At 55.9% G+C, this 23,963-nt stretch overlaps 1 protein-coding gene across 1 annotated transcript; it reads left to right on the top strand.

The window, feature by feature from the left end:
• The first annotated feature begins 578 nt into the window (after nt 1-578).
• On the top strand, nt 579-22,417 carry FAM155B (family with sequence similarity 155 member B). The gene is given in 6 exon segments (XM_030449049.1): nt 579-1,349; nt 15,281-15,451; nt 15,963-16,049; nt 16,051-16,117; nt 16,120-16,181; nt 16,184-22,417. Coding segments are annotated over 6 exon segments (1,377 nt in total). The 3' UTR covers nt 16,403-22,417.
• The last annotated feature ends 1,546 nt before the right edge of the window (nt 22,418-23,963 follow it).

Below are 23,963 nucleotides of genomic sequence, written 5' to 3' on the forward strand. Positions count from 1 at the left end.
AAGGTGGCGGTGGGCGAAGGGTTCGGCGGCGGCGGTCCCGGAGGGCCGGGGTGAGTGGGGGGAGCGTCCCGGTGGGGTCTGTCGGTCGCGCAGGCGCAGGGCTGCGCCGGCTCCTCAAGGTGTTGGCGGCGCGGCCGAAGATGGCGACAGACTGAGGGCATGGGGCCCGGCGGGCGCGGCGGGGCCCGCGAGCTGGCGCAGCCGACGGGCCGGCGGAAAGCCGAGTGAGAGCGGGGAGGGAGGGCGGGAGGAAAGAAGGGAGGGAGGGAAGGAAGGAAGGAAGGCGGGAGGGAGGGGGAGAGACACAGAGAGAGAGAGAGAGAGAGAGAGAGAGAGAGAGAAGAAGAGAGCCGGAGGGGGTGAGCGGGGGAGCCCGGGCGGGGCATGCCCCCGAGCGGCGGGCAGCGGGCTGGGGCCGGGGCGGGGAGCGGCGGGGCCGAAGCGGCGGCGGGGCCGGCGGTGTGTAGGCGGGGGCGCGGGCATGGCGGCGGCAGCGGCGCGGAGAGGCGGCCGCAGGTGACAGCGGCGGCAGCGCGGGGCGTCCCGCCACCGCCCCCGCCGCCGGCCGCCCCCGCAGCATGATCCGCGGCGCCTGGATGTACCCCCGCGGGGGCGCCGGCGGCGGGGCGGTGTGCTGCGCGCCGCGCCGCAGCGACAAGCCGGTGGCCGACCCCGAGCGGGCGCAGAAATGGCGCCTCTCGCTGGCTTCGCTCCTCTTCTTCACCGTCCTCCTCTCCGACCATCTGTGGCTCTGCGCCGGGGCCAAGCTGCGGGCGCGGGAGCGGAGCGGCGCCGGGAGGCCGCGGGGCCGCGGGCCGCGGGCCTTGCTGGCGGCCGAACCGGCGGGCGGGAGCTGCGAGGCCTTGCTGGGCAACCTCAGCCGGGCCCCCGGCCCCGCCGGGCCCTGCCCCGCCGCCCGCGGCGACCTGGACTCGGCCTGCGCCCGGCTGCAGGCCCTGCAGCGCCCGCGGGGCTCCCCGGCCGGCGCGCCCCTCCGCTCGCCCCCCGCCGCCAACCCCTTCTTCGCCTCTCCCTCCTCCAAGAGGACCTTCCTGCAGGCTTACTTTCGGAACTTCAACCTCTCCTTTTGTGATACTTACACGATCTGGGACCTGCTGCGGGAGATGGCCGGCCCGGACGGCCTGGACTGCAGCCTGGACAACCTGATGGTGGACTTGGTGGTGGCGGCGGCCGGGGCGCTGGGCGGAGGGGCCTGTAGCAGCTGCGTCCAGGCCTACCAGCGGCTGGACCAACACGCTCAGGAAAAATACGAGGAGTTCGACCTCTTGCTGGAGAAGTACTTGCAATCGGAAGAGTACTCGGTCAGATCCTGCCTGACGGACTGCAAGGTAGGGAGCCGGGGAAGGGGGAGGATGCTCCGGGGTGGGAAGGGGCTTGGGATTGGGGGGTCTCGCATCCTCCTGCGGGGTGAGCACCGTGCTGGCCCCCTGAGCACTGGGGCCTCCTCCCTGTGCTCCTGCCTGACCAGGGGCTGGGAGCTGCTGGGGTCTCCTGTGGTCCCCAGAGCCCCGGGGGTCTGCACTGAGCCCCCCTCCCCATGCTTCTGCCTGACTGTGGGCTGGGGTCTCCCATGGCCCCCAGAGCCCTGGGGGTCTGCACTGAGCCCCCCTCCCCATGCTTCTGGTTGACCATGGGCTGGGGGCTGCTGTGGTCTCCTCTACCCCCCAGAGCCCTGGGGGTCTGCACTGAGCCCCCCTCCCCATGCTTCTGCCTGGCTGGGGGCTGCTGTGGTCTCCCGTACCCCCCAGAACCCTGGGGGTCTGCACTGAGCCCCCCTCCCCATGCTCTTGCCTGACCATGGGTTCTGGGTCTCCCGTGGCCCCCCAAGGGTTTGGGCTGTGCCCCTCCTGCTTGCCCATGTGCTGGGGTCTCCCTTGCCCCCCCCAAGCCCTGGGGGTCTGGGCTGCAGGAGGGGGCTGTGGCCCTCCTACCCATGCTCCTGTCTGCCCATGGGCTGGGGTCTCCTCATCCCCCCCAAGCCCCATCCTGGCAGTGCTGGTGGGATGGCTGCAGAGCCCTGGGGTGGCCAGGATGGGGTAGGTGGGAGCAAGGGGGCAGAATGGGGGCTCAGCAGCCTCCCAGCACCTCACTCCCCGTGACACGTATGAGTGCAGGTGTAGATCCTCTCACCGCTGCCTCTGGCCTGCTGCTGTTGGGGAGGGGGTGCCCAGGAGGGGTGCTGTGTCAGGATGAGGAGCTCTGTGTGGCCATCCTTATGCTGAGGTCTGCAGACAGGCAGTGACCTGAGATGAACTATGGTGCTGGAGTCCCTTCCCTGCTTACAGCAGCTCTTTCCCAGCCCTCCCACCCCTTCTCCCCAGAGAGATAGACTGGGGGTGCTGGGATGTGCCCTCCCCTTGATGTTACCCCCAGACTGTCCCCAGCCTAGGGTATGGTTGAGGTTCTGGAGGTAAATGAGGTTCCTCCCCCCTCAGTCAGACCCAGCCTCAGCACGGTGCCATCTCCTCTCCAAAATGAGAGCTGTGGTCCCATCTCTCTCCTGAGCCTGGTGTGGTTCTGCTGGGTGTTCCCAGCTTTCCCAACAGCCTCCATCTGCTCAGAGCTGCCTGACTCACCTGCCTCTCTTCCCTCCAGACATCATCCCCTGGCCAGTCTGATGGTCTCCATAATTAAAGCTCTTTTCCCTTCCTGGGAGCAGTGTCCTGGGGGAGAGGCAGCGGGGTCTGTTACAGCATCACCCCCAGAGGGATGGAGGCCAAGCATCCCCAGGGGACAGGATGGAGCTTGACCACTGCTTTTCTGGGAAAGTTCTGCGGGATGCTGGGAGCTGTGGTGGCTGCACAGGTGGCTCTTGGCACCCTGCTTGTCTCCTGGGGGACAGTGAGGTGCTTGGTGCCTTTTGTCAAGGGCACAATCCTGGCCACCAGCCCCTCTCCAGCTTGGGTTTCTGCATCAGAGCTGTAAGGAGCCAGTTCTGGGAAGGAGATGGTGCTGGTGTTCTGGGCTGGTGCCAGGCCAGGTAATTACAACCTGCTTGCCCAAATTCCCCCAGCAGTTTCCAAGGTATGTGGTGTACAGTCTTGCAAGGAGTGGTTTGGTTCTGATGGTGCTTCTCTGCTTCCACAGGGAAGGAAGGGACCCAGCAGAAGCAGGGTCTTCCCTCACCCTGTCCTGTAGAGCCTTAAGACTCCCTCAGGATTGGTGTCCATCTCTCCTGAGTCCAATTTCTTTGTGCTTGCTGGTGTAGAGACCTGGGAGGGAGAAGCAGGGATAAGAAAATAATCATTACCTTTGGGTCTTGGGCAAGGAGATGTTCCCATGGGCTGCAAGGTGTCTAGAAACAGAGCTGTGCTTACATCAGGCTTCCTTAAGTGTCCCCTGGATACACGAGGCTTGGTTAAGTGTCCCCTGGTCTCAGCATCCTTGGTGAGAAAACTGGAGAGGAGCTGGGATGGTGCAGAGCTGGAGCAGCAGCAGGAGGAGCACACCTCCTCACTCACTCCACACCACATTGGCCATCACATCCTTGGAGCTCCTGGGAGCACCATCCCTGAGGTCCCACAGGGAGGTGTTTGGGGAGCAGCAGCAGGAGGGTGGGAGCAGCAGGGCCACCCCGTGCAGGCTGACCCCGAGGGAGATCTCCAGGGTGGGTGCCCCAGCCTGCACGCCCCGGCCTGAGCCCTCCCTGCTCCTGCTCCCCTCAGTCTCTGGTGAAAATCAGGCCACTTATTTCAGGTGTTTGGGTGGATGTGGAGGTGCCTGACTTCAGGCTCCTGCCAGCCCCATCCTGGCCTGCTGGGTGGCTGTGTGCTGTCTGTGAATCCAGGCTAACGTCAGCCTGGCCCAGCGGGGTGCTGACCAGAGGGTTTTGGCCTGATTTGCGGTGGCCTGGACCTCAGGAGGGGCTGTGGCTGCTGGTTGTGTTTGAACAAAGCTGGCTGGCGGGATTTTTGAAGCAGCCTGGATGGGTAATTCCTATCCAGATGGTGAAGAATGCTGCATTTTCTGAGGAGACTCGTGGCTGCGTGTCGCTCGTGTGAATATCCACTTGTGAGCAACAGCAGGGAGACCAACAGCAAGTGACAGCAAAGATTAGGGGAGGAGGAAAACATAATAGCTCAGCTGGCACGAGAAGCTCCTGCTACATCCTCAGAGCGGGACCCTGGCTGCAGAGAGCCCTGTGTCTTGGGGTAAACAGGATTTAAATAGCAGTTCTGGGGCTGGGTGAGTGTGTGGGGCAGGGGAGGGTGCTTGGGCTGCTGTGCTGTGGGGCTGCATCCCCTTTGCATCCTCCCTGTTCCCCCTTTGCATCCTTCCTGTTCCCTAACAGTGGCTGCAAAACTGAAGGCAGGGAAACCAAGCAGCTCCAGCTCACCTGCACGCAGCATTCCCTCTGCAGACCTTCGTATCCCCTCACAGCCCCATCCCAAGGAACAGTGCAGCTCCATGGATGGCACCCACGGAGTGTCTGGGCAGCCAAATGGCCCCGGTGATTTTGGGTCCTTCTGGCATCAGCTTTAAAACAAGAGCAGCAACAAAAGCCCCCAGTGGAGCAGTCCCACTCCTCTCTGGTTTGACCCAGAGTTAAAAACTTGGAAGGGGGCTAGAGGCACCTGAGTCTCTTGGTTCCCTGTTGATCAGGCACCCCGAGGGCTGCCTCTGTTTTTGGGGTGCTGTGCTTGGCAGGTGCTGTGGGAGGGTGAGCTGCATCCTCAGTATCCAAACCCCAGAGCCATCTGTGCCCAGAGCTTGGGGCAGGCTGGGTCAAACTCTCCCCAAGAGATAGAAATGCTGTGAAATGGTGGGGTCTCTGTAACTCATCTGCTCACTGCTGTAATACTCTCCTAAGCCTTTTTATTTTCTGCTCAGAAATAATTCCTGGGCAGATCCCACTTTCCCTCAAACACCACTGTGATTCCCGTGTAGCACCCTCAGCTTCCAAATCACACTCTGAAAATGTTTTACTTATGACTCCTACAACTAGCACCAAAAATCCCTGTGGCTGAGGGGCAGTGAAATGTGAAAATACATTTCTTGGGTTGACTGCTTGCATTTGATGTTTGATGGGGTTTCCTGGAGCCTGGCTCTACAGCCCCCGGTGGGCAGGCTCCCCGGAGGGAGAGGATGGAGTGGGTCCACAAGGTCATAGAATCAGTGAAGTGTTTTTTGGGCTGGAAAAGACTTTTAAGATCATTAAGTCCAACCATTGATGGTCCATCTGTCTTCTGAAACACATTTCACTTCTTGCAGTGGAGATGACCTGAGTGCCAGCTGCTGGGGTCATGGTGCCAGTTATGGTGGTGTGCTTAAGAGGTGGGGAATACTCAAGGCTGCAAGAGGGAAAATCCACGAAATGAGTTGGGAGCAGCTGCCTGCCACCACCATCTCCCCTCTTCCTGGGTGATTTTTTGTTGCTGCATGGTGAACTTCTTGCACTGAGCTGTGGTGGTGACACCTTGGTCTCATCCTTCAGAAGAGCTGGAGGAGGTCACAGCCCCAGGGCGTGGGTGTTCCAGCTGAGCGTCCCTCAGGAATTGCAGGGCAGGAAGAAATCCCCGTTCCTCCAAAGTGATAGCCTGTGGGGTGTGTGTGGCTGCCTTGTGCCTCTTTCTGGAGAGGGGAGAAGCAGCTCTGCTCCAGCTCAGCCACTGCCAGGTGAGAGCTTTGCTCCTGGGCAGCTCTTGTCTTCCTGCTGCCTCCCACAGCCCCAGTGCAGAGCTCTCCTCAGAGTGCCCATTCCTACCAGTGCCAGGACAAATCAAGATCTATGGGACAAAGCTTGCAGAATTAAAGACTCATTAGGTTGCAAGAAACAAAGCTGTGGAGAGAGAAGGACTGACAGGCAGGAGCTGCAGGGCCAGAGCTGGGAGCAGAGCTGGTGGGCAGGCGAGGCTGGGCAGGACCTGGAGCATCTCAAATCAGATTAGATGAGCAGGGTTTCTCTGTGTGCCTGGGCTGGTTGGTGGCTGTTGAATCCCGCTGAGACCCAGGCCAGATCTATTTCTGTGCCTCTGGTTTCCCCATTCCCTACCAGAGAGCCTGTGATGGGGAGCCTGGCAGGGCAGGAATTCACTCTTGAGGCTTTGACAGCGTGCTGGTGTTTCCCTGCTGTGGGTGTGCAGGTGATGCAGTGAGGGGCTGGTTCCTGGTGTGAGGTGCTGCAGGGCATACCTGGGGTGCCCAGGTTCAACATCTTCCAGGGATCCTGTTTTCTTGCTCTTGTTTAGCCAGAAAACAGCAAAAGGAACCTACGCCTCTGCTCAGCATCCCTCCCTGCTGAGCATCTTCTGGGAAGCCAAGCATGCCAGGAGCAGGAGCTCAACATCCCAGGGACACCCTGGGGCTGGGGATGCCTTGCAGGGGAACCAGAGCAGCTTTTTCCTTTCACAGAAGCAGCTCAAGTTGGGTTTGTCTGGGCTGGGCTTATCCAAAATGCAGCTTACTCAGGTGCACTCTGGCTTTGGGCTGGGTTGGCTCCTTGCACAGAGTGGAGCTCTCCTGAGAACCACAGCAAAGGTGGTTTCACTGAGATCTGGCTTCTTTTTCTATGGATGTGAAGCCCAGGGTGGGTTCACATTAATACCATGGCTTGCAGGGAACCTGCTGGTGGGATACTGCAGATCTGCATCCTGGGATGGGTGCCTGGTCCCTTCTCTCAGCGTGGGTGACCTCGTGGGTGCTGCACCAGGAGCAGCAACACCCAGGAGGGGACAGGCTGCTCCCAAGCACCCAGCAGCTCTGGTGTCTGCAGAGATAGGAGCGAGCCTGGCCGGTGAGATGGAGCTTTAGTGGCATTTCATGAGGTGAAAAAAAATTCCGGAGTAGTTCCAGAGGATTTTTGGCATTGTTGGCAGCTTCAGCAAGACCACGTGCACGAGCTTAGCCAAGTGTGCACCTCCACAGTACACACCAATTCCATGTCAGCAATGGCAGCTTTGTCAGCCCTGCACTTAGATGTGATTAAATTGCAGAACGAATCCAAAGGAAGTTGGGTGGTGGTGTGAACAGGGGGGATTTACCTCTGGTCTCAGTGGTGCTGGGCTGCTGGCTTCGGGCTGGCTGTGGTGCTCCTCACCTGCTGATGTCTGTCCGTGGTGCTCAGGGGGGAAAAAGAGCAGAAGTTTCCCAAGGCAGCAGCAGGTCTGAGGCTCAGCAGGACTGTGCAGCAACAGGCAGGTCGGCAAATGGTGCAGGGGAGGGCGAGAGAGCTGTCTCCATCAAACTGTCACCAAGTAGCTACAAGTGACGCAGGTGCCAGCGCCTGTTCTGTGCCTGTGTGCTCCTGGCTGTTCCTGCTGCCTGTCCCCAAGCCCGGGCTCCTCTCTGTGTATTCCTGTCCCCAAGCCTGAGCTTCTGTCTGTGTGTTCCTATCTCCATGCCCAGGCTCCTCTCCGTGTGTTTCTGTCCCCAAGCCCAGGCTCCTCTCCATGCGTTCCTATCCCTGATCCTGGGCTCCTCTCCATGCCTGGATTCCTCTCCGCGTGTGCCCATCCCCAGGAGCACGATGTGCTCCACCAGCGGGGTGGAACGAGCCCCTCGGTGGAGCAGGCTCAGCTCAGTGTGATGCTCCAGCAGGCAGCACTGCCCTCAGGACAGCATCCAGCCAGCCCTGCTCCCGTGGGGTGCAGGCAGGGAGCCGGGAGCTCGGCGACAAAACGTGTTGCCTGGTAAAATGACACACACCCCCCCTGCTCTCCCTTTGCCTCCCTCATCCGTCACCACGGGCTGCCTGGGGACAGCTGGTGATGCTGGTGTTGGTAGCAGGCAGCCATCCACAAGACCCCGTGGGGTTTTTCCTCCGTGTCCCATCTCGGGAGCTGCAGCAGGTTCAGGGCACGCCTGGCTGCCGGGGGCTCTTCCCGCGGTCACCGGGTGCCATTAGGATGCAGCTCGTGCCTGGCTCCACGCAGAGGATGCTTGGTTGTGCTGTCGTTTGAAGGGCAATGACTCAGGGACAGCAGATCTGTGAATGAGACGTGGAGGCTGCTTGGGTGAGCAGCAGCCATCTGTCCACGCTGCCTGCAGCCCAGCAGCTGCCTGCCTGGGGATGCTCGGACACTCCGGCCTCGCTCCTCTTCCCCCCTTGGCTTTTCCTTTTGGTTTCTCCCCCAAGGGCCTCATTCTTAGTAAGAGAGTGCTTATTGAAAACATTTTGTTTTCGATGTGAAAGCAGTGCAAAGCTCAACCCTCTCCAGACGTGGGTCTCTTTCTGACCTCCTGGTCTCCAGCCTCACTTTCCATGGAGCTGGATGGTGGAGAGGAGCCACGAGGCTGTGTCCCTGCAGAGCTTCCCTGCCCTGTGCCTGCAGAGGAAACCCCCTCACTGGAGTACCTGGGGATGGGAGCACTTGGAGCATTGCAGCCCACTGCTGAGCTGCTTGGGTATGTAGGAAATACACCTGAGGGCATATTGCAAAAATCAATTTTGCAGTTGATGCAGCGAGCATCAGCTCGGTGGTGTTTAGGAGCTCTGCTGTGTTACCTCACAGCACACATCCCTTGAGGCAGGATCAGACCCTTCTGTGCACATGGGCTGGGAGGCAGCTCTGTCCTGGCACCCCAGAAAAGCCCTTGCTGGGTACTCACACCCTCCCAAAACTGATGCTGCAGCCTAACTCTGCCTCGGGCGGCCGAGGCACCCACTCTGCTGGAGAAACTTCTTCCTCACCCCCATCAGCTGGTGGGTAATTTATGACTCGTGGCACTGAAGTGTCTAGTCTTTATTTTTTTATATCCTATCTAGTGTAACAGGATGTTCTCATTATCTCTATAAATGTTTAATCTACTTTCGAATCCTGCTAAGCTCCTGGCTGCAGCAGTATCTAATGGGAGTGAATTCCTCAAGTGATTCCAATAGCTGGCAGGGACCTGACTTCCCCTCTGTCCCAACTCAGTCGTGTTCATTGGCAGCTCCAGAGCAGTCTTTAATTACTGTTTAACTAATTGGGCTGATAGCAGACTAGGCTGCTAACTAACCCACTGGTTACCTGCAGCCATGGGCATGGTCTGTGCTGGCTGGAGCAGCCACAGCAAAGCCATCACTGAGCTCACCAAGACCCCCTGCCTTCCCAGGTGCTCTGAAACCCCCAGGAGGTATTTTTTGGGTGCTGGTTGAGGGCAGGACACTGTGCTGGGGTCTGGAGTGGCTGTTGGGTTCTTCCTGCAGCCAGCACTGGGGTGCTTGGAGCTGCTCCCCTGGCCTGGGGCTGGCTGCTCGGGGATGATTTTATTTCTCATCCTTGTCTTGTCGTGACACTTGGCCTGACTGTGGGTGTACTTGGACTTGCTTGTACTTTATCACTGGATTATTCAGGTTTTGTTGTTGCCTTGACCCCTCTCAACATCCCAAGCCCCCAGCCTCACTCCACCAGGGGAAAGAATCATTCCTGATGTGGTGGCACACTGGTGATGGGGCTTCCTTCCCATGGAAAACTGCTGTGTCAGGAGCTTCCCAGGGAGGCTGAAGGCTTAGTCCCTGTGCAGCTTGGCCAGGACACAGAGCTTGGTTTGCTGTTTTGGTGCTTGTGGTGCTGCTCTGGTTTGGTGTTTCTCACCTTTGGCTGGGGGCACCTGGACTGTGTGCTGTTGAGCCAACAGGATTGAGTTTGTTAGGAAGAGGATCCCTATCCACAGCCCCAGAACAGCTTCCCCTTGGGTTCTGACCGAAGGACAAAGCCCTCCAGATACTAGGGAGAAGCTGCTTGCTCCCTGGCCATGAGTGATTTGTCCTGATCTCCTTCCCAGCTCTCCTGGTGTCCATCCCATTCCCACACAGACCTTTACTCTCCCATCCTGGCCACTCCTCCCTGGTGAGCCTCTCCCCTCCTCTCTAAACCCCAGCCAGAACCTTTAGGGTACTCTCTGGACTGACTGCCACCCTCTCACCCCTCATTCCCACCCTTTCTGTGCCCTGGGGCTGGTGTGGCCAGACGGGTCTCAGGACAGAGCCCGTGGCACAATGGGATCCAGTCCTTGCTTCCAAGAGGAGCAGGCTCCATGTGCACTTTGTTTGCTTTCAGTAAATTTGTCATGCAGCAGAGCCTGCAGGCAGCCCACCACGGCTGGGGCCATCTTGTACCAGACACTGTCCCTGCATGCCAGGAGAAGTCACAGGGTGACCAGAAGGGACAGAAATGGGATGCCAGGGGACAGAGATGAAGCAAGAGCTAGGAAGTGACTGCCGCCCTGTCTGCATCCTCCCTTGGAGGATGGACACGTCTGTCCCGAGGTGGAGTCTGGTAATTAAAGGAAGATATAATTCCATGGGAATTGTAGTGCTTTTCAGCAGTGGTATGGGAGCAAAAGCTTGTTGGGGTCTGTCGTGGGGGGACTGGGTGGTGGACCATGGGGGGAAGTCCCCTGGTGGGGACTCCAGGTGTGTATCCCAGGTGTGGGGGTTTGCTGAGGCAGAGGCTTTTTCCCCTGGTCTTTCCCTGCTCCAAGTGTTCCCAAGGTGGGCATGGAGCTGCCCAATAGCAGCTTCATCACACTCAACTTCAGTGTGATGGGTTTGGGAGCTGGGCTTTGGGCAGGGGAGGTGTGTGGAGCTCAGGCTTTACAGCTGGTTTTGTTTTGAAAGATGAGCCTTGAGGGAGATGTGTGTCTCAGGCTTGGTTTGAGTACTTTGGAGGGGGCATCGTTTCGGGGGAGCCCTTTGGTTTTTTTTATAAAAGAAAGGGCTTCAGGTAGTACCTTTGTTCCAAAGCTGATGACTAAACAGAGATGCTAAAAACCAAACTTATCCATGAAGTCACTAAAGTGTCTTGAGTAGGTAGCTCTGACTTCTGCTGCTTTGGGATGTGTCTGGAAGTGACTTCAGGCTCAGGATCTGCTGGAGCTGCTGGCAGGTCAGGTCCCTGGGTGTGAGATGGGAGGCAGAGACATTTCCCCTGCTCGGGGCCCTCCTGGAGGATGCTGATCAGTGCTGGACCCAGCACAGCCTCCCCTGCACAGCTGCTGCCCCCCCTGCATGCCCTGGGGTGCTGGGGTACAATGGGCAGAGGCTCCTGGGTCCTTTCCTCCCCTGGTTGTGAAAGGGAGGATTGGTGGCTCCAGCACTGTCATCGCCAGGCACAGCTCTACAGTATAGTAAAAAAAAAAAAAATTAAAAATACACAAACCACAAAAAAAAAAAAAATATTAATCACACGCAGTTGTTGGGTTCTGGGGTTAGGTTGTGTTTCCCTACACCCCCCCCCCCTCCTATTCACCTCCCTAAACCCAGAGCTGTGAATGTGGTTGAGGTGGGGATAATGCAGCTCCAGAAGTATCAAAGGAGTGACCAAAGAAGCAGCTGTTGCAGATATGGTGTTAGAACAGCCATATAGCAAGGCTCATTAGAAAAAAACCAAAAAACAACAAAACCCATCAAAACAAACAACAAAAACTGTTTAAAAAGCTCAACATTGTTAATGTCAGAATTGCAGGCGGCTGTAATTGAATACAGTGGTAATTTGGACATTGCAGCTTTGTGTTTGTGACTCCTGGCCAGCCGTGGATGTTAGCATTCCCTTAATCCTCTGCCATCTGAGGGGGCTCTTCTCTCCCCCGCTGCGTGTCCTGCTTCCCGCACTGCATCCTGATGTGCCAGAGCTTGGAGAGCTGCCCGAGCTGCTCATTAGCAAGTACTCATTTCCCTGTTCCAAGATTAATGAGGCACAGCCACTCCAGATGCTCGTCTCAGGCCATGATGGAAATGTGAGTCCCAGGAAAGGCTCCGGGGAGGGGAAGGAGCAGCTCTGGGCCCAGGGGGCTGGCTGGGAGCAGGCAGGGATTTCTCCTCCTGGCACACCTGGAAGTGGATGTCCAGGCAGATGCTTCACCCTGATGGGCAAGGTGTGAGTGAGCTCACTGCGGGTCTGGGGAGGAAGGGTTTGGGCAGGTTCCTGACGGGCTCATAGAATCCCAGAACACAATCCAGAACACGTGTTGGAAGGGACCTCGAGGCTGTCTGGTCCAACTTCTCTTGGAAAAGAGCCCATCAAGCACCCATGGCAGCAGCAAAGAGAAGGAGTAGAGTCCGAGAGCAGAGCCCAGCAGCTCCCAGGACAAGCTCTGAGCATCCTGCTGGGTCTGCTCCCTTGCAGGCAGCGAGGAACAAGTTTGGCACAGAAGCTGCAGCCAGCTCCTCCTCTGACTGCTGCTTGCAGGTCTCGGTGACATGTGAGCAGACAGGTAGCTGTTGGGAATCCCATTCATTTTGTTTCCTCTTAATGTCTTTCATGACAGGCGTATTAAGCTCGAATGAAGCTGTTTCCTCAGTAACTATTCTGGCCCACCCGCAGACACAGCTGTAATGTGTGGCTGTCCTCATCCCCTCTGGAGTTCTGCCCCTTCCTGGGCAGCAAAACTCCTTGTGCTTTCAAGGTGCATCTAGCCAGTCCTCTTGAGTTAAAAAATGCAGAAGAGGGCACCAAAATAGAGCTTTTTGGAGTTGAGGTCACTTGTATGTATTTGGCCAGGCTGGAGCCTGAGCCCGAGCACAAGGAAGAGCAGGAGAAACGCTGACTGCAACCGAGCAGTGCAGGTGACAGCCACGGGGACCTGGGGTGACATCCCTTCTCACCAGGCTGCTCATGTCACTGTGAGGTGACCAGGAGGAGAGTCAGAGATGATTAAAGGGCTGGCGAGAGAGAGGGGAAGAGAATTGGAGAGAGTAAATCAGCAGAGCTTGTCTAAGCTGTGGCTGAACCGGAGCACGATGCATCTGCAAATCCTGGAAATGTGCAAACACCCAGGGGAGAGAGAGGGCTGGTTGGGGGAGTGATGGAAGGGAATGAAACTATTGGGATGGAAAAATGTAGGTCAAGCAGGAAGGAAAACTTGCAGGCAGCAAGATTGAGTGCTTTCTGTGGTACAACAACCTCCTCGAGAGGAGAGCTTCGCCTGTTTGCTCTTTATTGCTGATTCCCCTGCGGTGCTGTGTGTGTGTGTGAGACAGGGACAGAGGTGGCTGGACACTGCGTGTCGCTGTGTGACAGACAGACCTGGCAGTAGAAAAAGTCCCAGCTGATTAATGATGAAAAACAAGTGGCAAGTTTTTGGTGTCTTTAATTCTTGGTTTAAGTTTGCTGGCTGTTCTGCGGTGTGGTTAACGCAGCCAGTTTTTAATCCTGGAAACTTTATGACTTGGCCAGGGAGGGGGGAGAATTCATCTCACCCAGCTTCAGGCATTTTAAATTCCCAGTCAGCTAGCTCTACAAAGCTGTCCAGAAATCCTCAACAGGGAAGGAGAGGCAGCCCTGTTCAGAGGGATGTGTGTCCCCTCTCCAGATGACTCGTGTTGAGACAGGGCGACTTGCTGCAGTCCCTGCACAAATTGAAGGATGTGTCCCATTGGCCAAGTCCTGGACGGTCAGTGGATGGTTGGAGCCTGTTTTTATACCTCCTGATTCTCCATCCCACCTGTAGTCATGGTCCACTGAGGGTGTCTGACCCTCCTTTCCTCCTGTTGAGGTCCCATGGCAGAGCAATGTAGATGCTTTCATGAAGGAGAAAAGTTCATGGAGCTGGGGAGTGTCCTGAGACACCCCACCCAGGGTCCTTCTGTGTCCTCTTTGCAGTTCCCCACCATCTCCCATGCTCCAACATGGCCCCTGGTGGAGCAGAGGCTGGGAGGGGACAGACATTGGGCTGGGGTGAGTATATCTTGGAATGCCCTGCCCTGGTCCATCTCCCCTCCTCAGCCCCAGGGAACCAGCTGGGCAGATGCAGAATCCCAACCTCAAAGCTCTCCCTGCTGGTTGTGTCCTCCCAGCCTGGCCTGCAGGGTCAGACCCTTCTCCTGGAGCATTTCTCCTTTGTCAAAGTCATTGAACATCCAGCAGGCCAGGGAGAAAAAAGCAGGACACAGCTGGGTTTCCCACAACCCAGAGCTGAAAGCCCTTGACCACAGGGGCTGTTGGCTGCTCTGAAAGATTTGCTCCCTGTATTGTGTCCTGGGCCTTGATCAGCCTTTTTTCTTTTTATTTCTGTGGCTAAAAGTTTCACCAAAAATTCACATTTTTCCATGAAAATTTCATGAATTGGCATTTTTTCAGGAGAGGAGGAAAAAGAGAAAGAAAAAAAGAAAAAAAAAAAGGAAACTAAAATAACTTGCCAAGAATTTCCCAACCCGCTTAATCCTGAGACACTACCGTGATCCAAACAAACGATGAGAAGGATCTATGGAAACATGGGGAAACAAAGAAGTGATGTTTTTTAAAGCCTCCAGAAAATAAAAATGCAGCTGGAAGAGGAGCACGGGTTTTTTTTTTTTCTCTAAGCACGCCGAGGAGGAAATTCATTCCCTTTGAATCACGGGGAGTCCTTTTCTAGTTGGTTTCAAAGGAAGTTGGATGTGTCATAGCATGACCTTAACTCTGGTGGCTGAGATACATTCAGAGATGAGCTGGAAGCACCACAAGGGGGTGCTCTTCCCAGCCATGCCGTGGGTTTCTGTCAGCCAGAGGAATGCCATGAGAATGATATCTCTCTCCCTTTGCCAGCCAGCCAAGACAAACAATTTCCACCCCTGCCTGATGCTCGGGAGATAAAGGGGGATAGGGAGATGTTGGTCTTAACCAAAGCCATCTGGGCTGTGCCCTGCTGTGCCCAGGCAGGGGTTTGTGGCACAGCCTGGCAGCCACAGGTGAGCCTCCAGCTTGCTTTTCCTTCTGGAAACGTTGCCAGGCAGAGGTCTGACCCACAGGAGGGTGAGCTCAGGGGATTCTGAACCACCCTGTGGTGCCTTCGAGTGTCAACAATACCCCTGGTAAGGTGAGGTTGTTCCCCCAGGGGCTGCTCCTTGCGAGCCACCAAAGAAGCAGCATGGATTTCTGCCAGCTGGGGAATGTCCTCCCCTGAAGCAGGGCAGGGGGTGGGAAGGTGTCATGGGGTGGCAGAGGGACCAGCCTGAGGCTGCAGCCCCGCTGCTCCTGGCCAGCAAGCTTCCCCAGCAGGCAGAGACCTGGGGAATGTCTGGTGAAGAGCAGCCCCTGGTCTGCTTTGCTGTCCCCTCTTCAGAGCCTGTGGGGACCACAGTGTCTCAGCAGAGTCCACCGTCATCTGTCTCAGTGCCTGTCTGTAGGGGGACATTATTCCATGTGGTTAATTAACTTTTATTTCTGCAGTGGGTTGAGTTTGTTGGATGAGTTCCAGGGTCCCAACACTTCAGGTTTTATTCGAACGAGGTGGGTGAGTCAGGAAGTACCCAGATCCAGTGTAAAACCCAGTTCTCGTGTCTGCTGAGCTCTCCCTTCCCCTTCCACCCCACGGTGCTCGGGGGTGGTGACATCTCCTTCTTGGTGGCTTCCCCTAGGCTGTCTACCAAGGCCTGGCTCTGCTCCGAGTATTTCAACGTGACCCAACACAGTGCCGGACACCGGATCCCATGCAAGCAATACTGCCTGGAGGTGCAGACCAGGTGGCCCCTTTGTCTTACCAGACAATGATTGAGCTGATCTATGGAGGTTTGCCTGGCTTCATCTGTACAGTAGGAGGTACAGGGAGCAGGACCACCAGGGGACACAGGGTGAGGGGATGGGACAGGGTGCTGAGGAGCCCCGTTGGCTTTGCAGGAATTAGAAGGGTTTTTTTGGGGTGAAGAGGGAGGGGGTACAGCATGGCAACATGTGAAGCACTGCTGAGACATGGAAATGTGGCTGGACCAGTTAATGGAGACACAGCAACAGCTCTACGTCTAGCTGAAAGCTGAGGCAGGCCATGAGGGGCTGAAGGTGATGGGAGCAGGCAGGGACACTGCACTGCTACAAGCAGTGTTTGGGGTGTCCTGAATGCCACCCCAGGGCTCTGAGCTCTGCCAGCAGGCTTGCAGCAGAACTGTCCCTGGGGGGATCTCTGGTTGTCACAGGGGTCTCTGGGTTCTCCACGTGTCCTGCTTCTCGGGCTCTGCCCATTCCCATGGCACAGGGGGACCGGGGTCAGCCCTGCTGGTGCTCTCTGTCTCTCTCTGACCCTCTCTCTTCTTCCTCTGCCATCCCACAGGGCTGCTGGAGAACCAGCTGCCCAACGAGGAGGCCAAGTGCTGTGAGGTGCAATGGGACTCCTGCGACCACCCCCCAGACAGCAACGGACGACACATCCCCCAATCCCACAGCCCTCCGATCCCTCCATTCTCTTACCCGCCACGACCCCCACTCCATCACCAGCGGCAGAACCACTACCACCTCTACCACCACTACCAGTTACCACCAGCCCCACTCCCTCATCCTTGCTGCCGGTCCTCCGCAGCGTCTCGCCGGGCAGCAGCAGGATCAGACTCTGCGTTGCTGGTCCCCTGATGCTCCTCCCACACCTTGGTTGTCCCTTCTTCCAGCGTGCACGGCGGGCGGCGGGGCGGCCGGCGGGGGGCTCAGCCCCGGAGGGTCCTTGGCCCGCCTGGGAGAGCGGGGGGGAAGGGTGTTGGCACGGGACGAGTTGACCGGGCAGGGCAGAGCCAACCTCCCAAGAAGAATGCCAGATCTTTTCCCAACGACAGGGGGGGGCACCCACGCTATTCCTCCAATGGGAGGCCACGGGGATCGGGGGTGACGCACACTGCCCCCCCGGGGGTCCCCCCCAGAGCTGCTCGCCGCGGGCATCCCCGTGATGAAGAGTCCCTAACGCGCACAGGAGCTGCGGGACTCGGCTCTGAGACAGGGTTCGGTCAGTAGCACCAGGCAGCAGGAGGTAGGGCAGGGGGCTGGGGGGGGGTGGAGGGGAGGGGTTCCCTTTGGAAGAGGGGTGTGTGTCCCATCCCTCTCCCCCCAGCCCCGGGACTGCCGCCCGCCGCGAGTGCCTTGGGTGCCCGCCGCCATGCCGAGGGGTCGATCGTCAGCCCTCAGCCCTGGTTCTTTTCCTCCTCGGTCTGTAAAATCCCAGGTGGGCAGGGCAGGCAGCACCTTCTGGGCACAGCCCTGTCCCCCCACTCCATGGCCCCGGGGATACAGCCCACCAGTGGAGGCAGAGCCACCCCCGGGGGTGGCATCATCCTCGGTGTGACCTTCCCTCCGCACAGCCCGGGCTTGTCCCCTTGCTGGTGGGTTTGGGGGAGAGGAGCAGGATGGCAGTGTGCTATAACTGTGGATTTCTCTGGGTTTGTCTCCTCACAGTCCCAACCTGAAGCCTCCAGCCTTGCCTCTCCTGCTCTTCTGTGCAAGGAGGTGTAAGGGAGGGAGGAGGCAGGGAGCAGGAGGGACCATCCCAACCTCCCACATCCCAATTTGCTCAGCGTCCTGATGATTTGGTTTAACCTTTTTTTTTTGCTTGCTTGCTTGATGAGAGTGCTGGTCTCTGAGAGGAGTTAGGGAGATGTGGCTCCAGCAGTGCAGGGCAGTGGGATGCAGCATGGGTGCAGGCATCCGAAAGCATCCTGCCATGCTGCCCCAGCCACAAACCAGCAGCTGGATGGCAGAAGGACTGGGAAAAGGGCTGGAGAAATCTGGCTTGTAGGGAGCATCTCCGTGCAAAGAAGAGGCACTGATAAAGCTGGGGAAGAGAGATTTTGTGAGTACTTTCTATCCTGTGGATCTTTTCCACATTAGAAATTTCCAGGAGCCCCTCTGGGACAGCTGGTCCCAGTCAGACAAGGTGCCTCATTTAGCTCACTTATTTTTTTTTAACCTGAGCTCAGCATATCCAGGGATTCAGCCCCAACAGACATCAGATCCTGCTTTCCTTATCCTCCCAAAATTTCCTCCACTCACTAGGAACTGTTCTAGCAGGAATACTGGTGCATGGGGGATGGCTGCACACCAGAGAGGGTAAGTTCATTCTGAGGAAGGAGGAAAGTGTGTTTCAGCTTGGTCAGCTGCAAGATGTCCTGGTTGTAGTGGGGAAGTGACCCTGCTCCCTTGCCTGCAGAGGACATGTGATGGTCCCTGTTTCTAGGTTGCTTCCTTGATGGGGGCTGGAGCCCAGGCTGGATCCCTGCAGCCTTGCAGCCTGCTGGAGCAGGAGGGGATGTCCTGCTGCATCTCAAACCCATCCCAGATTCCTGTGAGGATCCAAGAAGTTGAGGGCTGCAAGAGTTTTGGGGTTACTGCTCTGTTGGGGTGAAGCAAAGCCACACAGAGCCCCATGAGCAAAGCTGCTTCCTACCCGGCTGGAAGAAGGAAGCACAGGGCATCTCCTGGGAAGGACAGGGTTCCTGGCCTTTCCAAACCATTTCCAGACCAAGAGGCTCTGAGAGGCAGCTGAATGTTTCATTTCTGCTTTGACTTGAATCTCAGAGCTCTGGGGTGATGTTTACACCTTCACAGTTGCCTGTTAACCAAAGTCCTGCAGATCCCAAGCCAGTGACCCCGCTGTCCCTCGGTGGCCGGGCTGGGAGAGGTGATGCTCATGGGGGATGCAGGGAGGTTTTCCCCAGCAGATCTCTTTGCTCTTGCCACCCAGGGAAGGGAGGACCCTTCTAGTTCTGTTATTCCTCTCAGCATCCCTAGATTTCCAGTCTAGTTTACACCTCTCTGAGATCCTGGGCGTGCAGTCCCTCAGCAAAGAGGGACCCAACTCCCTGGTTTGCTGAGGAATGAGCCCTGTGGCTGCTTTGATGATGAGGAGGAACAATCAGCTGGAGGAAGGGAGGCACAGTCCTGTGCCTGCCTCCAGACAGCCCCATCCAGCCCCTGCTGAAGGAAATTAGATTTTTCATGCACTGCCAAGAGTTAAGCTAATTCCAGGCGCCTCTCTCGGAGATAGGCTGCATCCAATCTTCCAACAACTCATCTAGAGAGAGAAGAATAGCCCAGTGTGGTGCGTCAGCGAGTGGCCCTGAGTCACTGGCCCTGCTCATTGTCTCTTCTGAGACACTGAGCAGTGCCCCAGCTCCCTCCTCTCTGCCATCCATCCCTCTGACTCCAGAGCCTCCTCCTGGGGCCTCTGTGCCCTCCTGCTCACCTTGAAGGTCTTCTGCTCCACCAGGGAGCAGAGCCACAGCCCCAGGTGTTGGTGGCAGTGAGGGCTGTGGTGGTTTCTGGTGGCACCAAGGTGTGGTGATGGGTGGCTCCTGCAGAGTGAGGTCCCGAGGTATCCTCAGGTTCTGGTGGGATAACCCGGGACAAATGGTGTCACCTCCCGTAGTCTCATCCCAGGACCACCTCAAACCCAGGGTCTTGGGTGTGATTCCTGGGATGTTGTTGTGTCAGCTGGGCTGGAACTGGAGCAGATCCACACGTTTCCCAAGGGGTGGCTTCCCAGGAGGTGCAGAGGGGGGGTGAAGGTGCCAGGGGGTGAGCAGGGGTGTGGAGCAGGCGCCGGGCTGGGATTTTTACCTAGTGTGACTGGAAGGAAAGTGCTGAGTCTTCACAGAGCATGGCTTTTGGAAGGAGTTCTTTTATTTAGCAAGTCTGGGCTGCTGTCAATAAGTTCTGTGGTTTTAGGGCACCATATGCTGTATTCAACACTTTGCCAATCTCGTTAAGTGGATCCAGATGAGGCTGTGCACAGACCAGGCAGGAGCAGCTGGAAGCAGTGGATGTCCCAGTCCAGCATTATAAGGCTGTCAGATAAAAATCTTCTCTTTGGTCTGACATTACAACCTTAACAATCCTCCATCCACGTTAGCTTTCCCTTTGCTCTACAAGAGAAAAAAAGAAACACCAGAAAGGAGATGTTAACATCATCCCAGTGAATGCCACTGATGTGATTTGTATTAAATCATGGCATGGATGTGCCTGGGGTAGGGTGAGGAAGGGTTTTCCTTTGCCCTGTCCCTGCAGGTACACTTCAACCCCAGCCCCTCTTGTGCCCTGCAGACCAGAGCCAGGTTCCTGCAGCCACCTGGGACCTTGGAGAACACCAGGATTTATCCCACCAGGAATTTAAACCCAAGGTGCTTTCAGCTCTTCAGTCCAACCATTTTAGATCTTCTCGCCTGTGAAGGTACCACGTGTTGGGAATAACATGGAAAACCCAACCTTCCCTTCAGTGGATGGATTTCTCTCTGCTGGGAGAAGAATTCCCATCGGGAAGGGGTGATTCCTGCCAGGCAAGGCTGGGGGAGCTGAGGGGTGATGCTGTCTCAGGGGCTTCAGGAAGGAGATAGCTGGGTCCTGCCTGGCTGGAGCACCAGTCCTGGGTTTTGCACAACTGCCAGTTGTACAAATTAATTAAAAATAACTGAAGAAAAATCCCAAAGAAAGGCCCTGCTTCCTCTGGTGAAGATTAATCATTAGTTGAGCCTTTTTCTTATGAAAATACAGATCCATGGTAGCCCCAGGCAAAAGATTCCCAGGGAGAGCCCTCACCATTCGTGCTCTGAGTTAGGGAAATCGCTTTGAAAGCATCTGACAACTAAAGCAGAACATGTTGAGTAACTTGGCAACACTCAGAAAACATCTTGAAATGGTTTTTGTTCAACACATTTTGCTTTGCTTCAATAGGAGATGTCAGGGCAGTTCATTCACTGCCACTCAGGACTGCAGGCGATGCTGGGAGGCGGCTCCTCTGCCCCCGTTTGAAAGAAAAAATGAAAATCCCTGATATCTGCTGCTCCCGGGGTCGGATCCTCCTTGGTGGTGGGATGGAGCTTCCCATTGCCATGTCCCTTAGGACCAGGCCACGTTGGCAGGAGAGGTGGGTGATTGCCAGCAGGGAGCAGGGCCCGTGGCGTGGCCAGAGGGACAGGGTCTGCAGGAGGGGACGCTGCCTGCTGCTCGGCGTGGGGACTGAAGGCTCTGCCCCAGCAAGGCATGCAGCACCTTGTGATAAATCCCAGTTTGATACCTCCCTCCCACCTCGGACAGGAATGCCTGTAGAGATTGGTAGGGACACGATCGGGATAGAGGGATACTTGGTTTCTGTGAAATTCCCTGTTAAAACCCATGTGACGTGCCAGACAAATTTGTTTATAGACTTTCTGAGCTGCCCCGTGGATACAAATCTCTCTTAAATTATCCTTCAAAGGTTGGGAAGGGCAGCCTCTGGTGTTCAGGCAGAGCTTTAATAACCATCTCCTCCAGCCCATCAATCAAAGTCAGTTCTTGCCATCCCAGGGAGGGGTGACATTACGAAACCCCGTGGTCACCCCTTCTCCCCCTGCTCAGGGCTCCTGGATCCCCCCAGCTCATGGTGGGCTGCAGGGGTCCAGGCACCATCGAGCTGTGAAGGTTTCCAGTCTGGGGGGCTCTGATCACACCCTCCCTGCAGCCCCAGGCTCCATCTCAACCAACCAAGCCAGCACCAAGCCATGGCTGAGCATCCTCCAAAAACGGGGCAGGCTCCACCACCCCCTGCTCCTTTCTGGGGTCCCAGCTGTGGTGGGTGCTGGGTGGGGAGCACTGGGTGAAGGGGAAGGAAGGGTTTTACCTCCACCCTGGGGGTGCAGGGCTGCCCCCAGCCCCTGCCAGGGGGATCAGCAGCTCCAGGGTGATTCCCCAAAGGGGACCCTCTGTTCATTCTGGATGATGGGAGCAAAGGAAATGCTGTGGCCAGAAGTGAAGGGTAAATCATTTTCAAACGAGGACCTTAAAAATAAGAATAATAAATAATCCCTTTTTAAAAAATGGGGTTTTATCAGCCCTCTCAGCCCCCAGAGCCAGGATGTGTGACCAAACCCCATTCCTCCACGTCCCTTCCCAGGCTGCGTGTCCATGTCTTGTACTTGTGTTTGAAAGAAGGGCTCAGGAGTGGTTTCCAGCCTCGTTAGCATTTTATGCTGATCCTTTTTTCAGGCCAAGCAGTCGACAGCTTCGCTTGTTGTAAACTGGAGCTCAGAAAAAAAAAAAAAAAGGGTTTGGCTTATGAAATTTGGGTTTGGTTTTACCATTTTTAAATGTATTTGGGAACTGTACGTGCTCGAGTTTGCAAAACAAAAGACATTTCAAGCCAGACAGTTTTGTTGTTTTTTTTTTTTTTAATTTTGAAACTTGTCAAAACAAGCCATATTGATAATTATGACCAGTTTTTTGCTTTTTTTTTTTCCAATTGAGAAATGGATCAAAAGCAGTCCTTTCCCACAAAACCTTTCATTTTCAAAAAATAAAATTGAAAAAAAAAAAAAAAAACCAACAACCAAACACACACAAAAAAGACACTTTTTCTGCTCGCGCAGTTGGAACTGGTGGCAGTGGATTCGGAGAGAATAGCAATTTGTAAGGAATTCCAACCAGCTCTACTTAAAATAGCATCCAGCCAATTTCTTGGGGGCAGGAGGCTGAAGCTGCTCCGTGGTGAAAGGGAACTGGAAAGCTGCCTGGGATGGCTCCAGCCCCGGGTCACACACCTGGGGAACCACATGGACACCTTCCCCTTGGCAGCTGCCTGCTGAGCTTCCCCTTCTTCTCCAGCCCTCTCACCAACATCTCTTTTTCTTTTCCCAACCCAACTGAACCCAGCTTCCTCCCACCTTGGAGATGCTCAGGCTGGAAGTTGGGGGATGGCCACAAACCCGGGGAGCTTCCCTGTGCTCCTGGGGGCTTCAGGGGGGAAGAAACTCAGTGTGGGGAAGAACTCAGTGTGGGGAAGAACTCAGTGTGGGGAAGAACGCAGTGTGGGGAAGAAACTCCATCTGGCAGGGCTGCTGAAGTGTGAGGGAAGCCAATGTCATGGTGGGAGGGGAACTGGTTTGGGGAAGCCAGTGTCATGGTTGGAGGAGAACTGGTTTGGGGGAGAGGAGTGGAGAGAGCCCCAAGGACGTGGTCCTTGCCCTCTCGCCCTGGGATGTTCCCAGTTTGGGAGATGCTGTTCCCAGCAGCTGGGGTGAGGTCTCCCTGTCCCTCCACAGCTGGGGGGGTCCCAGGGGGATCTCGCCAGGGTCTGGGGCACCCCCCCGGGATGGCTTTGCCTGGGTGTGGGACCAGGCTGCTTGTGACCGAACCCTTCTCAAGTGCTTGTGAAATGTGGGTGGTTACAGAGCTCAGACCTAGGACAAAAGGTCCTTCTGCAGTACGTGGTGGCGAGGTGAAAACGAGAGAAAAACCCAACCAACAAACCATACTGCTGAAGTCAAAATATTCTTTCTAATCCCCCTGCCCGGTTTCTCTTTCTTTCCAGCTTTCTTCCTCTGCCTCCTGGACCCTCCCTCTCGTTCCCACCCCCCTTCTGTTTCTCTTTCTCCCCTCTGTCATAAGAAAGTGACTGTGTCCTCGAGGGGACAGTTTTCTTATGCCATTTTATACACTGTGCTTCATGTTTAGAACTTTTTTGCACTAGTTCCTATTACATTTATTTTCCAAGATGGTTTGACAAAAAACAAACGACAAAAAAACAAAAAAACAACAAAAAACAACAAAAAACACAAACCCATGCTATAATTCAGTTGTATTAAAAAAAAAAAAAAATATTATCCTACTACTCTCTGTGTTCAATAGTCTCTGTACCTGTAATGCTTTCAGTTCTGTTGTATTTTGGGGCAGAGGTTTTCTCCGCTCCTTGTTTAACCCAGTAAAGAAATAAAATGTTAAGAATTGATGATAACTTCTTCCTCCTCCCTTTCTCAGCGCTTTCATTTGGGCCGTGCAGGTCCCGGGGTGCCGGGGGATGTGGTGGAACCCCACCAGAACCTGCCCTCTCCCCCTCTCCTCCTCTCCAGCGGGTGTTGGGGTTGGTTGGAGCTTTTTTCCCCCTGCGAAATCCAATCTGAAGCAGAGGACAGAGGAGGCAGAGCAGAGGGACAATAACCCTCCCTTACTGAAGTTGATTTCGTAACCTTTCTTTATATTCTTTTGTTTCTTGCCTTCACATTTCTTGCCATGGGGCTCACCTCGGAACAATAGGGGCGAAGACTGTCACCAAGAGATTCATCAGAGAATAATGACTCAACCAGGGTATCCAAATTTTGCCCAGCTGAAGTCCACACCCACGTATAATCTGGAATTAATTCATCTGGACAACAGATCCCGGCGTGCGACAGGGAGAGGACACTCAGCTCCAGATTGAGCACTGCCTGGCAGGGCACAAACCTCTGCAGCTCCTCTCCCCAGCTGGAAGGTCTTGGTTTGGGAAGGAGATGAGGAAAAGAGAGGAGGAAAAAAAACCCAATGACAGCATCAAAACCAGAAATG

This window comes from Calypte anna, chromosome 4, assembly GCF_003957555.1.
Source record: "Calypte anna isolate BGI_N300 chromosome 4, bCalAnn1_v1.p, whole genome shotgun sequence".
In the NCBI taxonomy this organism is placed as follows: domain Eukaryota; kingdom Metazoa; phylum Chordata; class Aves; order Apodiformes; family Trochilidae; genus Calypte; species Calypte anna.